This window comes from Populus nigra, chromosome 12, assembly GCF_951802175.1.
Source record: "Populus nigra chromosome 12, ddPopNigr1.1, whole genome shotgun sequence".
NCBI classification, from domain to species: Eukaryota; Viridiplantae; Streptophyta; class Magnoliopsida; order Malpighiales; family Salicaceae; genus Populus; species Populus nigra.
Genome location: NC_084863.1, coordinates 6,814,658 through 6,835,656, shown reverse-complemented (window position 1 = coordinate 6,835,656; position 20,999 = coordinate 6,814,658). Strand labels below are relative to the sequence as shown.

The following is a 20,999-nucleotide window of genomic DNA, read 5'->3' as shown; positions in this document are numbered from 1 at the left end:
AACATGTAGAAATAGACAAATTCTTCATAAAAAAAGGTTGAAAAGAAAAATTATGGAGTTGTCTAAGATCAAATATGAGAATGAATTAGCTCATATTCTCATTAAAGTAGTTTTAAGTTTGGTGTTCTCGAAGTTTGTAAACAAGTTGGGCATGTATGATATTTATGCATCAACTTGAGGGGGTGTTAAGATTTTCTAATTTCCTGTATAGGAATTTAGAGTTAATTTCCTTATTATTTGGTCTTATATATATATATATATATATATATATATATATATATATATATATATCTTTCATGGGTAATTGTTTTGTAACCTTTATCGCAACTTCTCTCTTTGCGAAGGAAGTCAAATGGAAAAGGAAAGAGAAGCAAAATCCATTCCTTGGTGATAATTATATTGTAATCAATGGATCCAAAAATATGGATAGGCTTCAGGTCTTGAAAGAACCCACTAACAATGATATCTTAGCATATTATGATATAAGTCGTGAGCTTGCTTGGCCATGGTGAGTTTGGTGTTATATATTTTTGTCCTATTATAAACATTAGTTAGAATTTTTCTTATAAGTTTATATAAGGACTATTATGGATATTGAAGGCTAGTTATGAGGATGATTTTGTTTTGCACTTTGTGATGGAATTGTGTGAGGGAGGAGATTTGTTTGATGAAATTATGACGAGGGAGCATTACAAAGAAAAAACAGTTATAATTAAGCGTATTATTGTGGAAGTTATTTCCTGATCTTCTGTAATAAAAAGACCTTTTAAGATCTTTATAATTGTTGGAGATGCTCTTACTAAAAAAAAATAAAAGAAAAAACATGTTTTAAATGGTTGGAGTCTCATGTTGCAATTCTCCAGTAAACTTGAAAACACAATAAAAGAGGCCAATAAGATAATATGCTATCCAAATTTCTTTTTTTAAAAAAAAAATTCACCTAAGCCAACCCATTAGCTTAGGCATGCCAACCCTTACATTCTAGGCTTGTTTTGCATGTGCCTTGCACGAGCTGACTTATTGCTTTTTTTTTCTTAATTAATTTGTTTAATTCATTGTTTTTTAAAAAATAAAATTTAATATTTATTTTATTGATTTCTATAAGAATTGAAAAAAAATTAATTAAAAAGATTTGTTTTTAGTTCGAATAAAATATTCATAAAATCATGCTTTTAATTCAAATTAGCCTTTTGGATTATAGTTGATTAGTATTGTTTGAGCTTATAGCATGATTGCTTATTAATTAAAAAAAAAAATTTGGTTAACACCTAGTTTGTTTGAAATCAAATCAAGTGATTTTTGTTTTTTAGAATTAAACAAAGACAAATGTTACTTCATAAAGAAACTAATATGTGTTTAGTTAAAGATAAGGGTAAAAAGAATATGCACTCATGTTTTTGTAACTCTAAGAAGTTATTATATCATTTAATGTAAATTAAAAGAATCTAAAAGGATTTTATTTTTATCATAGCACCAATTACTATTTACTGTTGGCCAAATTATTGTGAATTGGAGCAATGAATTTTTTTTAAGAATTTCTAATTTGATTTTTGAACTTTTATTTTTTATAATCGAGTCATTTTAAACCCAAATCAGGGTGGTGTTAGATTTGTTTAGGCTTTCCCTCCATCCATACGCAAGGCATGTTCCAAACAAACATCCAATTTAACGCGTGCGACCATTTTTGTTTTCCTTTTCTTTCCCTCTTTTCTCTATGATTTCCATGCTAACCCTACAAAAAACAAAAACAATACTTCATTTTGTTATTTATTCACATTTGATCCTTATTATTTTTACTATTAGATTTTTTTTATATGAGATGATTTATGAATTTTTTTTAATTTCACTCCCCTTTAATTTTTTAATCTTTTAAATTTGGTGTTCATTCATTTAATAGATAATTTTCTTACAATTTCATACTTTTTAGATTTTTTCCCTACGAATTTAATTCTTGTTAGTTTAATCCCTATTTTTCTTTGCCTTAGTAATTTTTTTAGATTGATCATTTTTTTCCAATTTCATGTTCGAACAATTAATTTGTTGGGAATTGAGCTTTTTAATTGAACCAAAGTCTAGAATTTCATGAGTTGCGTGTTTAGAAGATTAACCCAGTTTCAAAAAATTCACTCGAGTTTGCTTTTTTTTTTCTTTCTTTTTTTTTCCATAATCATGTTTTTTTTTTAATTTAATGTATCAACATTTATTTAATTTAAGACTAAATTTCAATATTTTTTTAAACTTCCAATAGGATTTTTCATTAGTTTTGATGATGACTTGAGTTATCTCGAGTCTTTTTATTTATTGTTCCATGTTTAATTTAACTTTTTTTAATATATTTTTTTAAAATTAAATTAATTTAATTCATTAAATATAAACATGAGACACTCATCTTATAATTTATTAAATATAGGAATTTTGGTTTGTTACTCTAACAACACGTGCAACCTCTCTTGGTGTCGACATGAAGCCTTTTACAATGACGTTTGAATCGTCTCGATAAATTATTTTTCTTGATGGAGTGGTGTCCAAGACAGAATGATGATATGTCTTTAACGAGCTTTTATTTTTTCTCCTCCTCGATATGATTAGTTATTATTTTTTATATTCATGTTATTTACGATGTTTTTTTTTAAATTATATTATTAAATTAATTGGGTTTATTGAACTCGTTAAGTCAATAATCCAAATCTTATATTTCTTTTAAAACACTAACATTAACCTAAAATATTTTTTACATCATGAATTTTTTTAATTGGTCCATAACACAACATTAACCATCCATCTAGTAATAATTTCTCTAACTTCAATAACTTAAGAACTCAACATTTTATTTTCATAAAAAATATATAAAAAATATAAGACCAAAAGTGTTAGGTCTAGCTGCAACGTCGGATCCAAGAGTTTCGAGTCTATTGAACTTGTCTACTTAAATTCTTATATTTTTTAATTATTTTTTTTAAAAATTGGTTTTTCTTCAATAGTAATAATAGTATTTTTTTAAAAAATTTTATTAATGATAATAATAACAATAACAATAACAATAATTTTTAGTTTTATCCTTCAAATCAAATCTAAGGTTGATTTTCAATATTGATAATAATTGTTTTTCAAATTTATTAATTATTTTACAAATAATAATAATAATAATGTTTATAATACAAATAATAATAATTTTTATATTATTACTTTTAATTATAATAAAAATAACAATATTTATAACACAAATAATTATATTTAGAAACCTAAGATCTAAGAACCTTGGCTCCTGACGCAGGACCATTTCGATTTGGTCCTGAGACAGAACCCAAGAGAATTGGATCCGGAGGCAGGACCCAATCGAAATGGATCCTGACGCAGAACCCAATTGAAATGGGTCTTGACGTTGGACCCAAGAGAATGGGGTGCGGAGGTAGGGCACAATCGAAATGGGTCCGCATGCAGGACCTAATCTAAATGGGTCTAGAGGCATGACCTATTTCCTTTGGGTCCTGACACAGGACCGAAATTAGATCCGGATTTAGGACCCATTAGTCTTGGGTCATGATGCAGAACCCAAGAGAATTTGGTCATTACGCCGGATCCAATCTAGTTGGGTCATGACATAAGACCCAAGAGAATTGGGTCCGGACCAAGTGCTTTTATGCCCCCAAACTTCTTAGATTCTTTTGTGCAGCTAGACTCAAAGCTATTTTGAGTTCTGCCCCCACAGGACCCAAGAGCACTGGATCTTGCGTAAGGACCTGTGAGCCTTAGGTTCTGACAGAGACGAAAGAGAACTAGGTCCTGACGCTGGAGCCATGAGCCTTAGGTCTCGCTAGGGTCTGTAGCCATGAGCGCGGGTCTGACCTAGCCCACAGCTAGGGCAACCCCAGCACCAGGTGTCGCGTGCGGGTCTGGCTTAGCGCCCAGGGCTTGCCCACCCTAGTGCCAAGTGTCCATATCTCAAACACTGCAACCCCATCAAAATTGGAACTGGCCGTTTTCTCCCCAGCCATCCTTTCAATGCCAAATGCATCTCAGTGAAATGATAACCCCACTGCAGGCCAACTTTTTATTTTTTAAAAAACATCAAGAAAATATAAGACCAAAAGTTTTGGGTCTGAGTGTAACGCCGGACCCAAGAGTTTTGAGTCTATTTAACTTATTTGCTCAAATTTTTATATTTTGTAATCTTTAAAAAAAATTTGGTTTTTCTTCAATAATAATAATAATATTTTTTAAAAATTTATTAATGATAACAATAATAACAATTATTTTTAATTTTACCCTTCAAATCAAATCTAAGGTTGTTTTTCAGTATTGATAATGATTTTTTTAAAATTTATTAATTATTTTTTAAATTTTATTAGTTATAATAAAAATAATAATATTTAGAAACCTAAGACTCAAATAGCACAAATAATTATATTTTTTATACGAATACTTTGAGTTATAATAAAAATAATAATATTTATAACACAAATAATTATATTAATAAATCCAAGACCCAAGAACCCGAGTCCTAATAAAGATTTAAAGAGACATGAGTCCTGACGCAGGACCCAAACGAGCGTGTCTGAAACCAGCTTGGGATGCCTTAGCTTTGGGTCCTACGTCAAGACCCAATAAGGCAACCCCAGACTTGATCGCCTAAGTCTGTAGCCATGCGTGCGCGTTTGGCCCTAGCACTCAAGGCAGCCCTAGACCCCTTCACTTGGGATCTTCAACCATGCATGCAGGTCTAACCCTAATGCCTATGACAACCCCAACGCCATGTGCCTGTAGATTGTGGCTTGTAGCCCCACGTGGTGCGCGGGCACCCAAGGCTTACCTGCCCCGGCGCTAAGTGTTTGCAATTCGGGGCTGCAGCTCCACCAAAATTGGAATTGACCATTTTCTCCTCAACCATCTCTTCAATGCCATATATTTTCTAGTGAAAAAATAACTTTACCCTCTTCTGCAGCCTTTTTAATTTTCTGTGGCAGGGATGACTCTATCATTATAGTGCTCAAATCTATAATAATTTGTATTTATATAAATAATAATAGGAGCATTGATCCTTTTAGTATACTGTATAATATAGTTATCTTAGAAATAAAAGTTACTGATTATTTAATCTATTTATTTATTATCGTTTTCTTTGAAAATGACTCTTGCTGAGTATAGAGAGTGACCATTGCGCAAATTTTTAATAAGAAAATAGGAAAAAGACACAATTAACCTTGAAGTCATTTCCCGCCAAAACGATGAATAGAATCCCTCACTACAATTGCTATAACCCTAACGACATCGAAACCTTCTCCTGAACTTCTCTCTCTAAAAAATGGCGCCTTCTGCCACTGCTTCTGAGTCACTGTCTCCCTCGACGACGGTGGACACTACCGAGAATAATCTCCAGGTTCTCACTCCCACTCCTCTCATTTTCTGTTTGTTTCCCTAGAAAATCCTCATGAAAATAAGTTAAAAAAAGGACTTAATTACGCGAAATGGGTTTGACTTTTTTTTAATTATTTTTCGAAATCTAAAATTCTCTTCGCAGTCAGCACTTGATTCTCTCTTGCGTTACGAGTTTGATTTTGTAGCAAAGTACTCTCTCTTTTTGCAACAAAGTGGAGAACTAATTTATCCGACATTTGTTTTTCTGTGCACTGCAGCCCTTTTTTGTTCTTCACAGAGCACGGTCTCGGAAATCGGAGAAAAAACCAACCGGAACCTGGAAAACCAGGAGGCGTATTGATTTGTCTCCATCATTACCTAAGAATGGTGAGAACTTAGACGCTGAGAAAGCTGAAGCATGGGATGATTGTCGGCATGTGAACATAAGAATGGAAGCTTTTGATGATGTTTGGTCGAAGATCAAGTCAACCATTAAAGTTTGTCTCCTTGATCCTTTCCTATCATGGTGTTGTAATTTTTGTTCTTTTATATTTTCTGCTCCATTTGGTTGCTAAGGAGATATGCATAAGAAGAACCAATCTAATAAGGGACTGCTAAGCAGTATGCAAACCAATAAAAACTACTGATTTCTATTCACCATGAGATGAGCATTTTCCCTCAATTAGCTAATTACTGTTACTTTTGGGTTGGTCGAGATATGTATTTTTCACATTCCTATGAAAGATGATTGCAAAGGAACATAGCATGTGAAATTTTTCATCATTTTCTCCACTTTATTTCCTAATCAACCAATCTAGTGGTTGTTATCCATCCATTAAAGAATTCAGAGTTTACAACCTTATTGCAGGATGTTTTGAGGGATATCAACACCAATGTATTCAATGAGATACATCATTGGGTTCGCGAGTCTTTCAACATGATCACATCATTTGTAATACCTACATTTCCTGAAGCAACGGGGTCTTTTCCAATGGTAACAGATGCTGCATCTAAACAACTATTCACTGGGCTGGTTCTCACCAGTAAGTTTTCCTCCAATCCACTAATGCGGTTTCAGGTGTGACTGTAGAAGAAAGAAATAAGGGATCAATTCATCTTCAGATAGATGTAATTCATGCACTCGAATTAGAAAACAAATTGAAAAACTCCATTTGCATATTTGTTCATGTGATGGTTAGGTTGTATTTATACTATCATTTGAAGCTGGTATTTATGTTGTTGTCATCTGAGTCGTCCCTGCCAAAACACATAAATTCATTCAGAGGATAAAAGTTTCAATAAATTTAATTTTAATGGTTCCAACTTAAAACTAGAATGTCAATTTCAATGACTGTATTAGCTTTAGCATCTCCCAAGTTTTGGACATGGCATGTAAGGAAGGAATGAGGGAAGAACACATGCATGAGATATGCAGCCATCGTTTGATGATGCATCGTCCTTTGTGGGATCTTGCTCTACTCTCGTGTTTTTATGTGTCTGTTATTTTTATGCTGTCTATGTTTAATATGTATTTGATGTATTAATTTGTAAAACGTACGAGTTATCATTTTCTGTTTCTCTTTAACCCCCAAATATCATTGATTGACAATTTATGTCAGAAAATATGGAGTTTGTTGATGATCTGCTGACTTTCGAAGAGCTAGGATCATATTTGAAATCTCAAGGATGCCATGTGGCTAACCTTTCCTCACTGGAGTTTTCAGTGAAAAACGGTATTGGTGGTTGTCTAAGAAGTTTATTGAGACAGTTCTTAATGGTTACTTTAGATGTAAGTAGTCACACCTTTATATTCCTTTTACAAGTGAAGTAGGTTCTTACTTGATGAGTTCATTACTTATACTAGTTTGCCATGCTAATGTTTTGCAGGCAGCTGATGTATCCATCTTAGCAACATGGTACAGAGAACAAGGAAGCTGTAATTATCCAGTGGTCATAATAATAGAGGATATGGAGCGATGTAGTGGGTCTGTCTTGTCTGACTTCATCCTCATGTTAAGGTATGCGGGTGCATTTTTTTCATCTTCCCACCCTCCTTTACTCATTTTATTTTGTGTCATCTTTTCAGTTACTTTGCCCAAAATACAGCAATCTGGTCAAAATATTTCATTATCTTTCTGGACACCAAATTTTGCTCTGGTTTCGTAATCATCATGGGCTAGTAATGGAGCCATGATCATTTTTACATGGGTCTAATATTTAGTATATCCATTAGGTTATCAATCATGACTTAGAATAAATTAGAATTACAATTCCCTTATTGCACAGCGGCTTTTCATACTTTATACTCAGATTTTATTGTTCTAGCCCACAGAAATATGCTTTTCTGTTACTTAAAGTTATTTGTACATAGACTTGGAATTTGCATTGAAAACCCCAAGTGTGCTTGGTGTTTGGATCTCTCTGGTGTTTTTGTTAACTTGGTCATGGAGTTGACCTGGTCTTTTCAGTAGCTTGGGAACTTTTTTCTCGATTTTCTGGAACTCTTTCCAGTAGGACTCAAACCCAAACGACTCCCTCTCCTTTGGGAGAATACCACTAGACTAAACACTCTTGTTTCAGTGGCATGGAGACTATTTGGTCTTAAGAACAACAAATAGTTAGAGTGGGATGTCAAGGAAGATATTTATTGGTATCTAGATCACCAGTTTTAAAATTAGTGGTGGTATATAAACTCCAACTGCAACTTTTTTGCACCCAAATCACCTGACTTTTAGATTATATAGGCCTTTTGTGAGGAAATATGGAACAGTTTCAAAATTGGATTTAAATTCATGGAAACCTAAATTACAAATGATGATGCATCCTTTTGGTAAATGAGCTAACTTCGTGATTATCCCTGCTGGATTGAAAAATAATGCTTTCATATGCTACAATCTATTTGTTCTTTAGTCATGGGTTAAGCAGTAAGAACATGATGTATTTGAACGATCATATGTAGTCTTGCAGTGAAATCATATTGTTTTGAATATTGTGCTTGAAGTAGACTGTTGACTCAAAGAAGTGGTTATTGTGTTAAATATTACTCCCTGCTACTAGGGTAGAATTGGTCTATACATCAGAATTTCACGACTACTAGATGATTTTGTAAGCTTTGTTTCTTGATTATTTAATAATATCTGAAAATGGATTGGACTTGATGATTTTGTGTACTTTGTTACTTGATTATTTCATTATATCTGAAAATGGATTGGAACTTTTGCACTAATGAAGTGCTTTGAACAACTAAAAAGTTTATTGAACAATGATGTTATTTTCTAGCCTATTGAGACCTTGTCATTTTATACAGTGCTTATGGGATCAATCTAACAGCTTGGAGGATTTGATAGTTTATGAAAGCTTGTCCCTACCCTCTAAGTTGCATTCCTAGTTTTTGCCCTTTAAATATGCGGAATTTTCTAATTTCTAGAATTACAAAGTGTTCTTGGACTTGTATTTACATTTATTCTATTGCCACTCTAATTATATAAGCATATCTGTTAAAATATCCTACAGCCAGTATACTTATGCAGTTTTTGCCTGTAACCTTCCATTCTATCAGTGAATGGGTGCTTAAAATCCCAGTGGTTTTAATAATGGGAGTTGCAACAACTCTTGATGCTCCTAAAAGTATACTTCAGTCAAATGCGCTACACCATTTGTGCCCTAGTAAATTCATTTTGGGAACTCCTCCAGAGAGAATGGATGCTGTTGTTGAGGCTGTTCTTGTGAAGCAGTGTTCTGGATTCGGTATAAGCCACAAGGTGGCAGTTTTTATGAGAAATTATTTTGTAAGCCAAGATGGAACTATAACATCTTTCATAAGAGCTTTAAAGGTTTGGATATGGTAACTGTTTTGTTATTGTATTTTACAACATCTGAGTTTTCCTCTCTGGTGAATATAATCAAATGCCATGTGATGTTTTGGAAGTGTTTTTCAGATAGCATGTGCTCAACATTTCTTCATGGAACCCCTGAGCTTCATGCTCTGGTTTCTTCTTGGAGATGACAATCTGGTAAATTTTCCTATTCTTCTCCCAAATACTTTAGTACTGCAGTTTTCAAATGTTATATTTGTTCGTAAATTTCACTTTGATATATAGTACATGCTTTACTCTAGTTGCAACACATGTATTCGCACATGCCATGGCAAAGACATCTACCAAATATTTTGTCAAATCTATATGTTAAGAGAAATCATCTGCCATGTTCTATAAATGAAAAGCATTGAGTTAGAGAAGTATCTTGGATGATTCAAAGAAAGCAGCATTTCTTTTTCAGCTTATCCTCGATCTTCTATCTCATGAACCATTAAGCAATAATAACATATGATGCACCTTTTCAACCAGCTATCTTGTTGTTCACTTGCTTTTTTTATCTGCTTTTACATGCTTCAGAGTGCACGACTAGCAAGCACTTAAACTTCTTCCTTGTTTGGACTGTTTTCCTCTCTTTTTTCCTTCCAATTTGGGAAAAAACCCTACTTGCTTAATATTATCATTGTTTGACTTCTCTTTCTTTTCCTTTTTTCTTTTGCATTTAACATTTCACCATTCAAGATGTTACAAGGTGAAAAGTGTGGATTGTCACCAGAATTGATGCTCAAGCATGCTTTGAACCTTCCATCTTATCAGTCTTATGGAAGGTACTTAATAGCATCAAAATATTTGTGTGAATAATTTTCCAGACATAATGGAGGAAGTTGTAGCTCATTTGGGTTGCAAAATCTAATTACAGAAATAAAATAGCCAAACAGCATGGCGAAACTTTAGTAAATGGTTTGGCAGAATTGAAGAAATTGCAGTGTCAATGGAGCATTGTGATTCTGGTGAGCCCTTAATCCTTTTTGGTTTGATGCATTTCATTAACATTTATGAGATTGAACATTTAAAGCATGCATTTTTTATATCATGCAAAGCAGCTGATTGCAAGGTTGCTATCTTTTCTTTTTATATCCATTTTAAAGGTTATATCACTCTTCCTATTCTCCAGCTGGTTACCTTAGCTATGTTTTTATGCTAAATTGATACATTTTTTAATTTTCAGTTCTGTTTTGAAATTTACATCTTCTTTTTGCTATGGTCTGTGGATATGGGAACCTGTATTCTGTTTCAACATAGAGACTCAGTGCTGCTTATGCTATGCATGTATGTTTACTATCTAGTAAATGTGGAGTGCATAATTTTCTTCTACTACTTAGTCTGTTATATTCAGAAGAGCCATGCTAAAATAAATGTGCCAGTTTCTTGAAAAAATTGTAACACACTAGCAATAAAACATGTGCAAACTTTCCTTGAGTGTTCGATAGGTATTGTGTTCTCAAATGTCTGATGCACTGACGTTCCAGTAGAAGTGTCTAGCAAATGATAGTCTCTTGAAATATAGAAATTTCAGAAGCATCCAATAAATCAGCTTTTTGACAATTATGTTTTTCTTAATAGTTAAATTCTGCTTCCACGAGCTGGTTTAATCCACATAATGCAATTAATCTCTGTTTCTGGGCACATCATGAGTTGCAGTGTCTATATGAAGCTGGAAAGTGTGATAAAGTCACACTATTAGACCTTTTCTGCGAGGCCCTTGATCCTGAATCATTCAAGTCAAGGGCTCCTGACAATGGTGGGGGCTTAGAAAATGACTCTGGAGTATCTTCAAGTGATTGTTACAAGCATCAGCAATATCAAACTACACGGAATAGTGGTTTTATTTGTCAGGCTGTGCGAAAGTTGAGGTAATTAACATTTTAGAATCCAGATTGTCTTTCATAAAGTTTACCTATTGAAGATTTTGTAAGGTCTATGCTAGAAACATTTATTCTCTAACAACATCTGCATTGTTTTGGTGTTTCCCTTTGTCTCTTCGGCCTTTTTTATTTTTAACAACCCTCCAACTTAAGCAATTTCTTTGGTGAATTTATCATGTTGCTCAGTGAAACTTGGAATGTGAAATGTAATAAAGAAAGACAGAAACTAAGATAACAGAAAGGAGAATAAGTCATCTTTCAAAGGAGAAGTACAAGAATAAGAGAATGAAAACAGAAGGTTTTTCCAGCCTTGTTGAATGTCCATTAAGTAAAACTTTTAAAAGCTTCGGAAATAATCCAATGCATATCATCAATAGCTAAATTTATGAATTTCAAATCACATGGGATTGCACAAGAATAACCATCTGCCCACTATAAAAACATCTGAAGCAAGCATCAGAAAGCAATGCCCCTTGGGGCCTCACTTGGAATAAGTCATTAGTCATAATTTTGGTCAAAACCACTAAAAAAATTAAACTGTAGTGTTAGAAGGTAACCTGATCTTTCCAGACAGACTGACTAAAAGAAGCCAAAAGAATTGGAGGACTGAGAACATGTATGAAACAGGCGTACAAGAAAAATTGCCGAACCCCTCAAAGTTCACACCATTCTATCAGACCTTAATGCAACCAGAAAGATGTTATAATAGGAAGGAGCAAATAGAGCTCAGATGCTACTTGCTCATTAAATACTGTGAGGTGATAGATCTTCCAATCTATCTTGTGAAAATGCTGATGTGAATGTTGTTTAAAGTGGATAGGAAATAAGATGTGGGAAATACAATTGATAAAGGTTGGTCCCACAACAAGATCCTCCCAGAATTGAGTCCGAGAGCCATTAACAACTCATAACATAAAAGTGGAAAGAAATGCAAAGAAACTTAGTCATGGGTTATTTTGTAAGCAGGTGCTGAATTGTAATATCTCTATGTTCCTGTAATAAGGGGCATTTTAGTAGCTTTCAGAGTTTCTTGAAGGTCTAGTCTTATTTAGGAAGTTGATGTCTTAGTTTTTAATAGTCTATCCTAGTTGTTTAAGTAGTCTTAATCTCTATAAATAGGGATGCCATGTTTTCATTTTCAGCAGAGCTGAATTCTGAAATAAAGTTGAATTGTAGCATTTTATTTTTATGGCTTGGTGCCTGAGGTTTCTTCTCCATCCTCTTGTTCTTCTATTTTTTAACTAATTTCTCTTCTTTCTTTTTTAAAAGTATTGCTGCTCGAGTCACTTGTAACCACCTAATTTCTCCTTATATTCTCTAATTCTGAGAATAACAAACCTAGCTTACCATAAATCCTTCGTAAAACATAAATCTAAAATTTGTCCTGCATCACACAATGCTCCTAAACAGACCTACTCTGGTGGTGGATGCTGGGAAGGTTTAAAGGCTCTAGTTGAAATGAAAATGTTATAACTAACTAATTTGTAAGCACACACACAAAAAAGGCTGAAGGGAAATGATTACATCCATGAGATGGTAGAGGTGGCACCACTTTAGGAATAACTAAAGGATAGTTGTTTGAGTTTGAGATGTTTAGCCATATCCAGACCTGAACTATAGCTGCACAAAGAGTGTTGAAGTTAAAGTATTGGTAGAAATGGGGAGAGGTTGATCAAAAATGAAATTGGATATGTAGGGTCGAAACAACGTATAAAAAGTTTAGCCTGTTATAGAACTTGTGGGAGGTGGCCAATCCATGTAGCCAGCTTCAACTAGCTTAGGTTTTTGATGTTTTGTTGAGTTGAGTTAGTTTAGTTTCACCACTAGTTGTTCTAGCCTTGAGCATCCCAACCATTCAGCTATAGGCCACACTTCCTGCAGGGAATTGCCAGATTCATGGTCCTCTGTCCTGGATCATAGAAAAGCTTCTGCCTTCCTCTCAACTCACTTGACAACTGCAAAGAGATCTTTTCATACAGGAGAATAACAAATGGGTAGGCTACTAGATAAGTATAACGTGACCTCTTAGGAGAAGAAAGTGCTTTTCTACCCATCTAGATACCTTGAAACCTGCTCTACCATATGATCTCAGAAAAGTTGCGGGCTATGGATCACTGCCAAATGGAATGCCTAGATGAGTGAATGCCACTCTCACTTGGCATACCTTGTGAGAGAAGCAAAGTTGGAGAGCACGTCAGATTCTTAGTGAGTACCTGAAACAACACATTTGGGCATTTTTTTTCCTTTCCCAGGTATACCTTCTAAAATGTGTGTAACGAATACAAAATGTTTGGGCATTCCTTTGACTGCGCTCCTCATGCCAGTTTTACATACATTTCCCTATACTTCCTTTGGTAGGTGTGAATGATCATCTGTAGGCCAAGCTCTAGTTTAATATATTCTGGCACCCTTGGTCACTTTTTTTGTTAAGACATCTTTTTTTATCCTAGATTCTTGTGGTTCTTCTGGTTTTTGCCTGACTTTTGTGAGTGTAGCAATTCATCGCATGCCCCAAAATGTATAGTACTCCAGTTGTGATGATTTATTTTCATAATCATCAAAAAACTCATAATGTCCTTTTTGCTTAAGACATTGGACATCTGAGAAAAAAAATCTTACAATCCCTTGCAACCTGAAGTTAGACTACTTTTCGTGTGAATTGATTGATTCAACTCTTTTAATAGATGTAGTAGAATGCTGAAATTTGAATTCAATCAGGGATCTTCCAGCAGTGCAGCTACGTAAGCTGCTGAAGGGTTGGGAAAAATATACTGTGAATGTCCCTCAGGTATGGTTATAATTTCAAGAAAGATATCACAAGCTCGAAGGATTTCTTTAACTCATCTAACTTATAATGGATCTATCTTGATGTTCTTTGAGTTATGTGAAACAAATCAGCTTTTATTTGCTTTATTGTATAGCTTTTGGCATCTGGTAGAAACATGAGATTTTTCTCTGAACAGTCACCCTTATCAAGCTTCTCAGAAAACAGTTATGCTCTAGAAGTGCTTGAAACATGTAAATACACAGTTTATTTTGTGATGTAGGGGCTTGCACGTTAATATTTTGGTGATTTCAGATAAAATAGCCTGCGTAGTTGCTTGTGCTTAGTCTTAAGGATTTGTGTGAGCTATCCAGGGATTGTTCCCGTGCTGCAGAAAATGAACTACCTTGCCTTGTTTCTTGCATTAAATTACTCTTCTTCTTTGCTTTGTTTGAAAAATATTGCTGCTCTAGTGTATGTTGGGATGATTCCACTCATGCTATCCATAAATTTGTTTACTTAAACACTCGACCATTTCTTTTTTGTCAGAAGATACTTGAGACTGATTTCACAACTTAAAGACAAGAAATTACCTTCCCCAATTTACTTCAGCATTTTGATTGATGGGTGGATACTGCATCTTTATGTTGAATTGCTGTTGGGGGGATCTAACTATATCATGACTTTTTATTTGTTTTAACATTTTCTAGGCACTCCTCATACTTGCATAGAAGCTGCTATGTCGGTTTTCTTGTCATTCGGCACTCATGTTTTTTCTTTTACTACCCTGGACTGTTTTTGGCATGCTTTGGTATTCTTTTCATCATTATTTGTCTTTTATAAGGTAGACCTGCTGATTTGGGAGGCTCAGATAAAAGATAACCTACCATTTTTACATGATCTGAAATTTGATCCTGAATCAACTTATCTTCATTGAATTATGTTCTTATAGATTCATGACAAAGTGAAGAAGTCGCTATCTGAAATGAAGTTTGAGGATGGCAAGAGTTTGGGGCAAGATTTAAGCACCATATCCAAGTAATGTTTTTGTATTTTTTTCTTTGTCCTGTATACAAATGTTGCATTTTCATCATTTTGTTATTTTTGGTGAAATTTGGCCTGCCATTAGGCAATTTATGAAGCATGTTACAATTGAATATTTTACAAGTCTTATTATATTGGATATCTGTTCAGCTCTCTGTCTAAATCTACAACTGAGTAGCTTAGCTTCATGATTATTTAAATTGTTAATCTGACGGTCTCTTTGTGGAACGAGAAGATAGTTCTTTTCTCTTTGTCCTGGCAATCAGTGGCAGAGGGTGGGCTAAATTGTTTTTTTTTTTTTTTTTTTTTGGGGGGGGGGGGTGGTGTTTAGAAAAGTCAGTCTTTAGGAGTATCATGGAATATTTTGAAAATTTTGGGAGGGCTTGGTAATTATTTTAAGAGTCTATATGAAAACATGCCTAAAATTTAGGGACTAGCACGAATTGTTGCATTTTTTTGGGAGTGAGGGGCACAGCTTCCTTACTCTTGGCAGTGACATGCCACCTCTGCTGGCAATGGTGGAAGCAGTTAAAAAAAAAGATGATTTCTAATAGTATTGAGTTTTCCAAGGTCATGTTATATGGAGGATCAGTTTGGATTTTTATCAGCGCTCTTAAGCTAGGAGGCAGGGTGACACTGAATTAAAAATAGAAGTCCCTTAAATATGAAATGTATGCCTTTGAGGTGTTTAATATCATTGAAGACTTATTGGATGCTCGTTTGTATGCTCTCTTCTTTCTTTTGGACATTCTTCAAATTCCCTGTAAGCTGTTTCACTTCATTTGCCATCATTAAAGCATCCATGTAGGAATGGTATGATTAGTTAAAAAGTTTTTTCTTTGAGATTTAAGAGAACTAGTGAGAATCTCTTTTTTTTTTGTTTATTAAACTTTGTGGTATAGCTCAAAACAGATATGGACGTAACAATAATAACTAAGCAACTTGCAGTAATATGGTATTAGTGAGAACTGACAGACATGTACAGGCATCACATCTAATGAAGAAGAGTTGCGATCCATATAATATTAGTGAGAACTGACAGACATGTACAGGCATCACATCTAATGAAGAAGAGTTGCGATCCATATAATATTACATTACAGAGATTTTTTTGGCATATACGGTGTCAAGTAGTGCTGTTATATTCCTGATGAAGATAGACAGCTTTTGTAGAGTTGTGACTTCCTCTGTTAATTTGTTTACTAGATTGGTTTTGTTGTACAGTGTTTGAGTATTTATAAAAACGAAATACTGTTAGCATCAGAATCACTACATTATTTTCATTAATTCTGCCATTACTATCAATTTCAAGCTAGGAAGGAACATAGTCAGTAACAGGTCATACATGGACCCAGATTTTAACTAAAAACGCATTTTTGTCTTGTGCATGTAAATGTTGTGAGATTTCAGTCAAACTTCATTTTGCTTTGCCATTTACCATGCATTCTTGTCCTAAATTGCTGGTTTACCTTGATTAGTTCTAATAGATGGCATCTCTTTCAAGAGACTCAGCAGTTTTAATCTCTGTTTCATATATATTACTTCTTATGATTCAAATCCTACCTCCGTGCTGTTGCTGCTCTTTTTTTTTCCCCTTCATAATCTTTTCCTTTTGACATTATTTTTCACTGCATGATTGTGAAATCACTAATTCTATCAGTTTCATCTTTGCTACCAAATGTGACAGGAGACATTCATCTCGTAAACATTTGAAAATTGAAGACTCCAAAGCAGTAAATGAGAAAGCTGCAAAGCTATTAGAGAGCATGGTTAGGTAGGAGTATCCAGTCTGTATTCCTTTTTGTTCTTGTCTTGGTTGGATACTTTCTTTGCATAGAATAGTTAACTGCATCGATACCAGCCAAACAAGTGCTCTTTTTTTTTTTTTTAATCTTTGAATTAATTATACTTCTTTTATGATTTGTTAGCATTCTGCTATAACTTGTTGAGTATTTGTCGTAAATAATAAGATTTAATTTCAAAGATGTATGCCTTATTTCACTCTGGCATGCACATATGCTTTGTGCCTAAACTCCAAGAATCCTTTTCACTTAATCGCACCTAATGCTTTTAACAACAGCAGGAAATGCATAATTTGCACACTTGCTCACCTACTATTGATCATTTTTTCTGCTTTCTAACTTCCACCAATGGTTTGTTTTTTTAGGCGAGTGATCCCAAGCTTCTGTGTTATAAAGCATGTTAAAAGTTTCATACTAGTTTCTTTCATGGTCAATCACTCCTACAATGTGTTTTGAATTCCATTTTTTTAGAATTTCATCATAAATCCTAGATTATTTTTCAAAGAAAATCCACAATTGTCAAATGTATGAAATGCATTTTTTAATTTTTTCATTTTTGTAGTTCAAATTAATTACAAATGATCCAATGGGGTTTGGTGTCTGAATTCTTATCTTTGTGTGAATCAGGAACTATATGCAGCCCCTTGAGTGTGTACCTTTCCATGAAATTGTCTGCTTTAAGAATGTCAATGCACTTCAAACAGTAAGCGTTTAAAAAACCAGTTAGTCTGATTTATGTACTTGCAGAATTTTTTTTGTTTACTAGAAAGAATTCAAAATTTCCTATACAGCTTCTGACCTGTGAGTAGACAACAACAGAAGACATTTGCCTTAATTTATGGTTGACATGAGAATTCGTCTGCCATTTACTACAAGTCAGGAAATTCTAATGATTGTAATGTTATCAATCAATCGATCTACAATAATTCTCTGCAAAACATGAATTTGTTTGAAAATTTTGACTGGTTTATGAAAGTTTGAAATGAGAACTTTCTTGGCATTTACAGATGCACAAACTCTCTGAACTCACTGGCCTATATGTTTAAATATAATTCATGGTATTCAAATTCAAGGGAAGTGTACTCTTTTAACCTGATATTTTAATGAAATTCTCTGTATGTCTTATTCAAATTGTTTTGTGGTGTGTTTTTTGCCCCGTATAATTGGTTTATTTTAATTGTAGGATAACAAAATGCTTAGAAATTTTTCTTGCAAGAAATCATCAATCTTTTTTAAATTAATTATTCAGGTTTGTTGAAGTTTTTACATTTGTTTTTGTTGCTAATGCTATCTTCTATGGATCATTCTTGTTGATTAGCAGTAAATTTGTTTCTCATGGAAATTTGTGTTAAGCAAATCTCTCTCCTATTTTGTTAAGAATGTCTCGTTGTCCTTTCAGTCAAAAAATTAACCACGTTCAATTTTAGAAGGATCTGGTATAGAGTGCATTTTCAGTTCATGCTTAAAGATTATTTTTCTCAATGATGGGATGTTCAGGGCTTGGCCTTGAGATGCTTTGTTGCTTCCTTACTTGCATATAGAATTGAATGAATTGCTAGCTACTAGCCTACTTCCATGGGGTGACTGCTACTGGTTGGTTTTCTACTTGTATCAATCGTCAATGGTGGAGATCTTTTCTAGTGAAGTTCTTCATCACAGGATGGGAGCAGCAAACCCTATTATTCATGTTAAATTGCCAAATTTTTGCATGCCAGTCTTTCAGCACTTCTAACCTCTCAGTTATGTTAGGCTTTAATTGGAGACCCAAGAAGAAGGATTCAAGTCGATCTTCTGGATGTTCGGAACATCATACGGTGCAGCTGTTGCATTAGCAGTAGCAATACACTATTGCCATCGATGCATGATTCCTCAATAATGTAAGTGGTCCCTCCCGTAAATTTCTTATCATGGAATTATGAAATGTAGAATTCAAAGTGCAAACCAACAACCCACCAGGGATTTTCCAGTACAAGAGAAGTTTGTAGACGATTTTTCTTTTGTATATCCCCTTTTTGCGTACTGCATTGCTACCTGTCTGTGCATTAGGCAATCTTTGGAATCAGTTCCCGAGATGGTGTTTAAAGCTTACATTATCAAATAGATGGATACCCTTGAATGTAAAATGATGGTACTTCAGTCTGCAACTTCTGACAAGAACTCAAGATTGCATGGAGGAATATCATGTCTCCTCGTTGTGCTAACAGTGAATGTTACATAGGTTGTGATTTGTGTTCATTCGTTGTTTCAGGTATACCTTGGCTCAAGAGCATGGTGATCTTATTAATGTTCATGACTGGTATCAATCTTTCAAATCAATAGTTATTTGCTTGAGCAATAAAGGGAAACATGGGTCAAACTATTCCCCATCACTGAAGAAAAGGAAAGCTACCACTGAACCTGCAAAGCCAAGTGAGGCATCAATTCAGTATCCTATTGGTATAGTCTTTCTTTTGCTTATCTTTCATAAAGTTATTCAATGTAATTAGGGCATGGTGAGTTTAATTTTAACAAATTCCTTGTGGTCTTCCGCGTGTCAATCACACCCTCATTTATTTATGGCGCATGATTTCAAGCTATATGCACCTAAATGTATTGTATTTCCATCAAGGATCTGTCAGGATGGATGTAGTCATCTTGAACTCTGATGAACTACCTTTAGTCAGATTTTGGCAAAAAACAAATTGCTAGTACCCGGAAGGTTAAAAAGGAGGGGAAGAAAACAGTGATTTGTAAACCACCCTCAATTTTTTATTTTTCAATTGATCATTTCCCATGAAGATCCTTAGCTTGTTTCCTACAGAGCACGTTTTTGTAGGGCAGTTACAGAGCTCCAGATTACAGGGCTACTTCGGATGCCTAGCAAAAGACGGCCTGATTATGTGCAGAGAGTGGCCTTTGGACTTTAGTTCAGAATTATCAAACCGGTCTAATCTCTCTCTAACTCCTTTTCTCCTGAATATAATTTTGATTTTGTATTCCAGTATATATTTCTTATCATCTTAATGACCCAAATTTTATTTAATTACTTGCCTCCACCCAACAACAATTCCATTGTAATTCTTTGTTTTGGTATGTATGTAACCATAGATTTTATTCTGGCTCTTACCAACAGCTTCTGGAATTTGCACTAATTCTTTTAGAAAAAAGGGAAAACCCAAATTTATATTTCCGTTTTCATTTGCATCCCAAACTTGTAGCTTTTGTTAATTCTGGCAAACATTTTCTACAGTTGCATTCTTTTGTTAATTTTTTTTTATTAGTTTGAGTTGTATTTTACGAGTTAGAACAACGCTGATTTGAAGAAAATCTGATGAAAAAATTATTGATTAATAACATTTTGTCTAAAGTGAATGTTTTATGAATACGAAAAAATTTTGATAAAATTGTTAATGTTTATTAATCGGAAGACAATTGAGGATTTCTGAAAAGAATATTTGGAATCAATTTGACTCAAAGTGCAAGTTTGGGTATAAATTGAGAAAAAATCTTTTTTAATATTATTATTATTTTCTTGTGGCTTTTCAGTCACCATCACAGATGAGTGTGTGTTATGTAAAATATTAACTAATTGAATAAGGAAAATTAATTTTTTTTATAAAATATTGTTTATTGGAATGATTTTTTTTTTGTTTTGAACTTTTTTTTAATTTTTTAATTTTAATTTTTAACATTTAATTTACTAGGTATTGAACTTTATAATTTATTTTGGTTTATATTTTGGGAGGTTATTTTAGTTTCATGATGAGTTTTATGAATTAATATAGTTGATTTGAGTTTTTTGTTTTTTGTCTTTTTTGTAATTGAATTGTTTTTTTTATTTTGTCCTTCAATATTTAGTCTTAATAAAAATTAAGTTTTATAATTTGTTTTAGTTTGTCTTTTATGAAGTTATTCTAGTCTCATGATCTTAGTCAAGTGTTTGGTTGGTTAACTTGGATAGACTTTGATTTTTTTTATTTTTTTTTCAATTTCTTTCTTTAATATTAGATTGATTGAGAATTGAACTTCAAAGTTATTTTGATTTATCTTTTATTGAGTTATTTTGATCTCATTATTCATATTTTACAAATTAATCAGAGTTGACTCGTGTCTTTTTTAATATATTTTTTAATTGATTTTTATTTTATTTTTCAACATTGAATCAATTGAAAATTAAGTTTCAATATTTGTTTTGATTTGTTTTCTATGAAGTTATCGCAGTTTTATAACTCAAGTTGATTTAATATATTGTTATCTCAATATTAAATATAAAAAATGTCACTTCTAATTTTTTTTTTATTTCAACTGTTCTTTC

General features: G+C 33.4%; 1 protein-coding gene across 1 annotated transcript; it reads left to right on the top strand.

Moving 5' to 3' along the window:
• Window positions 1–5,269: 5,269 nt before the first annotated feature.
• On the top strand, window positions 5,270–19,873 carry LOC133669369 (origin of replication complex subunit 3). Its single transcript, XM_062089469.1, has 17 exons — window positions 5,270–5,377; window positions 5,634–5,852; window positions 6,224–6,398; window positions 6,975–7,144; window positions 7,243–7,373; window positions 8,915–9,188; window positions 9,294–9,368; window positions 9,912–9,997; window positions 10,090–10,180; window positions 10,872–11,083; window positions 13,814–13,883; window positions 14,812–14,897; window positions 16,591–16,677; window positions 17,333–17,408; window positions 18,455–18,582; window positions 18,954–19,130; window positions 19,506–19,873. The coding sequence occupies exons 1-17, from the start codon at window positions 5,303–5,305 to the stop codon at window positions 19,609–19,611; spliced, it is 2,238 nt and encodes a 745-aa protein (XP_061945453.1). The 5' UTR covers window positions 5,270–5,302; the 3' UTR covers window positions 19,612–19,873.
• Window positions 19,874–20,999: the final 1,126 nt, after the last annotated feature.